This window comes from Alligator sinensis, unplaced genomic scaffold, assembly GCF_000455745.1.
Source record: "Alligator sinensis unplaced genomic scaffold, ASM45574v1 scaffold314_1, whole genome shotgun sequence".
NCBI lineage: Eukaryota > Metazoa > Chordata > Crocodylia > Alligatoridae > Alligator > Alligator sinensis.
In genome coordinates, this window is record NW_005842703.1 from 147,487 (window position 1) to 154,076 (window position 6,590).

Sequence of the window (6,590 nt, forward strand, 5' to 3'; positions counted from 1 at the left end):
GGTGTGAATTCACACCACATGAGTTTGGTATCCTCAAATATGGAGCCTTTATCCATACAGAAGACTTTGGCAGTGAATTCTTCATGGGGCTGCTTCTTAAGAAACGTGCAGAGCCCAGAATTTCCTTTCTGCAGGGTAAGTTCTGATGCTTCTAGAAATACTGTATTATTCTGCACAGGATAATACTCTCAGAAACTTGTTAGGGATTTATTCATACTCTTGGTCCCCTTAACTCGGGGATGGGCAAAATATAGCCTGTGGGCTGGATCTGGCCCATGGAGGGACTTTTTCCAGTCTGCAGTGGGTCTCTTGGTCCTGCCTAGGCCAGGCGCCATCCAGGCCATGGCACATCCAGCTGCTCCCAGATGCACAGCAGGACTGAGGTGGCTCTGCAGCTGAACTGCATTTCTAGGCAGCCCAGACAGCAGCAGCTCCTTCTGGCTGCCACCGCCACTGGCTGGCGGCCCCCGGCCCCCCCCCCCTCGGACCGCCCCCCCCCTCTGGCCGCTGCCACTGGCTCCAGCCCCATGGTACTGGCGGGGACCCACACTCACAGGCTTGGCACAGGCCTGGCCTGCCCTGCACCAGCTCCAGAACTGTCCCAACTGGAGCAGACTAGCTTCAGACCAGCAAGGATCTTCACGCACAGCCCTGACTCTGGCCTGCCCCATGTTCACTCTGGACCTGCCCACCCACGATGAGCAGTGGCAGCAGCGGTGGCAGCTAGGCAGAAGCTGCTGGTAGGCCCTTCTTGCTGTGGCTGCCCAGAGCCCACACCTGGGCTGCCCTGTGGCTCCTCTTTGCTACTGTCACTGCCACCTCCATGTCACCCAGTGGGGCAATGGTAGCAGTGGAGAGAAGATGCACAGTGACCTGGGTGTGGGCTCTGGGAAGCTGCAGCAAGAAAGGCCCAGCAGTGGCGAAGGGGAGGGTCTGCTTTTTTGCTGTGGCCAGCAGCAGCTTCTGCCTTGCTGTCCCTGCAGTTACTGCTGCTCATTGTGGGCAGGTGGGGAGGCTGGGGTCAGGGCTGTGCATGCAGGTCCCAGCTGGTCTGGTGCTGGTCCACTTTGTCCAGGGCAGACTGGGGCCGGTGCTAGGACTGTGTGCTCAGCTGCTGGTGGGTATTGGTGGTGGTGGCCGTGGCAGGGAGGAGACACAGAATGCAAGGGCTCTGGGATATTGTGGGAGGAGGAGGAGATGCTGATTGGCCCAAGACAGTTCCCCAGAACTGCCTATGTGGCCCATGGGCCCAAATAGTTGCCTGCCCCTGCCTTAACACCATTCTTTAAAATCATATATAATTAGTCCTACCCAGGCTGTGTCCTTAATATGGTACATCTAGTGTGTTGAACCGGAATATGGTCATTTTCTATTGGCACAGTGCTGTTCAGTGCTTAAGAAGTCTAATTTAATCATTTCCTTTATATTTTATCCTTTGTCAGGAATATGGTCCAGTGCCTTTGCTGCAAATTTAGATGAGATCTGGGAAGAGGTGGTTGTTTCAAAAGTTGGGTTCTTAGAAACTCTGAGAGATGCCATCAAAGTTGCAGGTAAAGGAGAGATATGTTGGGCTGTTCTTAAAGTTGTATGGAAGCAAGGAACCCTTTTTTACAACCAACTAAGACTCAAAGCAAAAGTTGATTAGTACAACAACTGTATTCAAAATTCACAAAAACCTCGGATTTAAGACATATTTATACTACAGTTGTAATGAAGTTCGCAGATCTGGGAATGTCACAGTTGTTTCCAAACACACTTACTACAGTATGTTTAAGGTTTATATTATTTATTTCTCTCTGTAACTAGGTAAAAATCATGCAGTGTCCAAAGTGGAGATCTGTGATGTAATCAGGTTAGGGATGATTGTCTTAATTGAGTTTTCATCATAAAGTTATACATGGGGATTTAATTACACCCTTCAATTTTTAAGTATAGGTTGGAGGTAACTCCCACTAAAAATATAGCACTGGTGATGAAGAGCCCAGTGGTTCTAAAGAAAAGTGTCAGACTCCTAGGACTCCAGGGCTAAATGATTAGGGGATAATGCTTAGGCTTGAACTCTGGATATTTTTTTTCTTTTGTAGATGAGGCTCATGGCTACAAGCCAGTGGACACCTCAGAGTTAGAGACTCGGATGGTCATGCCAGGTGGAGCCTTCTCAAACTTATTTCAGGGTTTCTTTAGCTCTCGTGTTTCCACTGGAGAAAATGTCAATTTTATGCATGGACTTCACCTTCATAAGGACTATCTCAATGCCAAGCAATTCGTGGCTTGGAAAGGTGAGTAACAATTCTGTGGGAGAGAATGTAGGATATGCATCTGGGACATTTGGGCCTCCCAGGAAGGGCAAAGTGACAAATCTAGTGACAAGACAAAACTCTGTAATCTTTGAGTAAAGTAACTAAAGCACCAGGGGAAATTTTGTGGGCTAGATTCTGCTCTTACTTACACCAATGCATTCACAGGGTTACACAAGCATAAACAAGAACAGCGTTTGGCTGTATATACTTTAGGACAAAAGTGCTGCAAATCCTATTTGATAATGGGAAATAACTTGCCTTGAAAGTATGGACAACTCTGTGCTTACCATAGTGGCCCAAGACTAAAGAAATTTGGGCTGTGTTCCAGGGTATAAACAGATGTCACTGTTGGAGTGGATTCAGCTGTGCTAGGATTTGTCCAGACATGGCTGATATGCTTCATTGGTGTTTACAGATGTCACCCAGGGCTGTTGTCCTGCAAGTCCTAGGCCATTCTCAGGACTTCAGGGGCCTAAACCTCTAGGACAGCGGTCCCAGATGCCTGGCTCTGATGTTGCCGACTTGTCCCCTGGGTCAGGACGTGGCAGTGAGACAGGCATACAGTGGCAGTCTCCTGCAGGGGATTTCTACACTGTGTGTCTGCAAGTGGGGGAATCCTCACACATCTGCAGTACTTGCAGATGTGTGCCTGAAGAAGGGGTATGGCAGCCTGATACACACATCATGGGAATCCCATGCAGGAGAATTCCTGGGGTGCTCTATAAGCAAACAGATGTCCTCCCTTATAAGGTCACAAACTGACTACTTTTGCTTGAAGCAACATTTTTGCGCGTTTGGAACTTGACAAGGGTCCAGGATGTCTGTTTTCCTACAACTTGTGCCACCCTGAACATTTTTATGGCAGCCCAAAGGCAACATCTATTTATGCCCTCATTGACTTTGTGGACAAATCACTTGAGGCCAAATCCTGTTTCCATAGAGGTATAACTAGCAATTTTTGTGCTCTGGGCAGAGATGCTCAATACCTGGTGGGGAGGGTGAGGTTTGGCAAGTGCTGGAGGGTCTTATCTGACATAGACACTCCCCACAACTGGGCTGCTGCTGCTGCAGTGCAGGCTCCCCAGCAGCCATCATTTTGGTGCCCTCTTTAAATCAGTGCCCAGGGCTGGTGCACTGCTTACCCATCCCTAATTACACTAGTACTTAATTCACCTTTAAATGCTTAAGTATGTATGATCCACAGTGGGGATATCTTTGGGGGCGTGGATGGGTGTTGGATGGAAATACAGCTAATTGCAAGATAATTACACATTTCACCTTTAGGTTTTCCATGATTTGCAGCCTTTTATTGTAACTTCAGAGAATCAGTTTTTGTATATTTTATTTATTGTTGTGATTTGTGGGGTCTTTCAGGCTTGGATGCTTTCCCCAACAAACTCACTCCCCAGGAAAACAGACTGTACCTGATAGATGGGGTTTTTTCTATAAACTCTCCCTTTCCCTTGATGCTTCAGCGGGAGAGAGATGTTGATGTCATTCTGTCATTCAACTACTCTTGGGAAGCTCCATTTGAGGTGAGACACAAATGAGTACAGTTGAGCACATTCATATTACCTGTCATCTCATAGATCTGTGCAGAATATTCAAATGCCACATTTAGAAATACCTCAATGGCATACAGCACTGGTGCTCAATAGGGCTGTGCGAAATGGCACCATTCCGTTTTGCCTTCAGTTTTGACGGTTTGAAGGAACAGTGTTCCGTTTCAAATTCCATTTCAATTCAAAACAGCTGTTCCATTCTGTACCGTCAAAACTGAAAGGCTGTTTCAATGCTGTTTTGATGTTTCACTGGGGGTGGGAAGTGAGCCCAGCTGGGCTTACTCTCCACACCTCCCACTGGATCGCAGTATCCCCCACTGGATTGCAGTGCTGGGGAGGGAAACTGAGCCCATGCTCAATTCCCTTCCCCTGAGCTGCTATCGGCTTCCGGCAGCGGGAGACAGAGAGAGCCAGGGCTGTACTCCTGGCAAGTGCTGGGAGTGCAGCCCTGGTTCTCCCCTGTTTCTCACTGCTGTCTTCGAAACTCAAAACATTTAAAAAGTTTCAAAATGCTTCGACAAGCCCCGTTTTGTTTCGAGGCTGTTTCGAAGCCCTTCATTTCGATTCGATCTCGCTATTTTGAGCTTGAAATTAGTTGAAACAGTGTCGAATCGAAACAACTGGCGAAATTTCATACAGCCCTAGTGCTCAACCTTCTGGCCCCGTGGGCCAGATGAATAGTGCAAGGCAAGGCCACAGGCTGGATCTTGTACTTAGGATTGGTTCATGGGTGCAGTTTGGTGTGCTAGCTCAACCATGTGCTGGCCTGAACTCGCACACTGGATCCAGCCATTTGCTGGTCCAGTCTTGTGTGCAGGGCCACATTATCCAGTCCACGGGGCTCCCCACAGGCCTGGAAATTTGGCACCAGGGGAGCTGCAATTCATGCTGTCTTGGCTCCTCTGCTGCCAAATTTTTGGGGTAGACCCACAGGCTGGATGACATGGCCTTGTGGGGTAGAGGTTGAGCACCCCTCTGTTAGCTGTTTTGTACATCTAGCCATAAGCGTCAGAATGCTCTGCAACTTCTATAGACTGAGCACTTTTGAAAGTCTGTCTCCAATTTATGCGTCTAAAAGGGAGCTAAGCTGTTCTGAAAATCTGATATCACCTGATTTTAAATCTCATGCAGTAAAGAAAGGAACTTTTGTCTTCTGGGTCCAGGTCCTACATCAGGCCCAGAAGTATTGTGAAGATCGGGAAATCCCCTTTCCACACATCGCTGTCAGTGAGAAAGATAGGCAGAAGCCAAAGGAGTGTTATATGTTTATGGACGCTGAAAATCCAAAGGCTCCCATAGTACTCCACTTCCCACTGGTGAATAACACCTTCCAGCAATACAAGGCACCAGGTAAAGGAGAATGCAATAAAGCCTCAGTTAGATGTCTCATCAGCAAAATGTGTTCTGCAGCCCACGTTAGTGGCTGGCCCTGCCCAGCCAGGGGCTGACTGGCTGGGCAGCAGCTCTGTGGAAAAGGACCTGGGGGTTACAGTAAGCTGGATATGAGCCAGCAGTGTGCCTTTGTTGCCAAGAAAACTAATGACACACTGGGCTGCATTGGTAGGTATGTTGCCAGTTGGCCAAGGGAAGGTATGATTCCCCTCTATTCAGCACTGGTGAGGCCACATCTGGAGTACTGTGTTCAGTTTTGGCCCCCACTACAGAAAGGATGTGGACAGATTGGAGAGAGTCCAGCAGAGGGCAACGAAAATGGTGAGGAGGCTGGGGGAGGGAAATGGGCTTATTTAGTATAGAGAAGAGAAGACTGAGAGGTGATTTAATAGCAGCCTTCAACTACCTGAAGCAGGGGTTCAAAAGAGGATGGAGCTAGACTGTTTTCAGTGGTGGCAGATGACAGAACAAGGAGTAACGGTCTCAAGTTGCAGCAAGGGAAGTTTAGGTTTGAAATTGGGAACAATTTTCTCACTAGGAGGGTAGTAAAACACGGGAACAGGTTACCCAGAGAGGTGGTAGAAGCTCCATCCTTGGGGTTTTCAAAACCTGGCTAAACAAAGCTTTGGCTGGGATGATCTAGTTTGGGCTGTTCCTGCTTTGAGCAGGGGGTTGGACTAGATAACCTCCTGAGATCCCTTCCAACCCTAATCTTCTATGATTCTAACTCTTAGACTGCTAGAGATCAGGGTCTCATGGAGCAGGTGGGTAAGGCATAAAAAGAAAGGAAAAAACCTTTTATAATATGCATCAACCCTGGGTGTTGCAAACCACAGATTTGCAAATGCTTTTTTTACTGGACTGTTTTTTTTGTATATGGTTAGTACAAAACCAAGTGCAAATGCTGTATTGTTTATTTGCAAATACTTTATTGCTGACCTAGGCTCTTTAGTAAAGCCCTAAACACATGTCAACAGTTGATCCCCACTTCTTTGTTTTATTTGGTTAGAGTAGTTAACATAGGTTAGTTATTTTGCATTTAAGTTTTAATATTCAAGGTACAAATAAAGTGTATTGACTTCATTGGTTTGATTAGCGTAGATATTTGGATCAGCCACTTGATTTTTGTATTGTGAAATCTGAGAGAAGCCCATTTCCAGGACCTATTTGATTCCATTCTTTCTTTTCTCCTCAGTGAACTTGCAAATGTCTTCCTACACAAAGAACAACTTAGGAGTACCATAGACACAGAGTAGAGAGCAGAATTTTAGTAGGAATTAAGTTTAGCTTTTTACTTGAAAGATTTCTACTATAGCTGCTAGAATTAGGGGAAGAG

General features: G+C 46.9%; 1 protein-coding gene across 1 annotated transcript in view; it reads left to right on the plus strand.

Annotated features, from left to right (window-relative positions):
- LOC102384971 (cytosolic phospholipase A2 zeta-like) overlaps window positions 1-6,590 on the plus strand; it is a 38,235-nt gene that overhangs the window by 30,427 nt on the left and 1,218 nt on the right. The window contains exons 16-20 of the mRNA XM_025216040.1: window positions 1-135; window positions 1,443-1,550; window positions 2,085-2,279; window positions 3,675-3,835; window positions 5,026-5,212. Coding sequence (XP_025071825.1) covers window positions 1-135; window positions 1,443-1,550; window positions 2,085-2,279; window positions 3,675-3,835; window positions 5,026-5,212 — 786 coding nt within the window. The remainder of the gene's footprint in view (window positions 136-1,442; window positions 1,551-2,084; window positions 2,280-3,674; window positions 3,836-5,025; window positions 5,213-6,590) is intronic.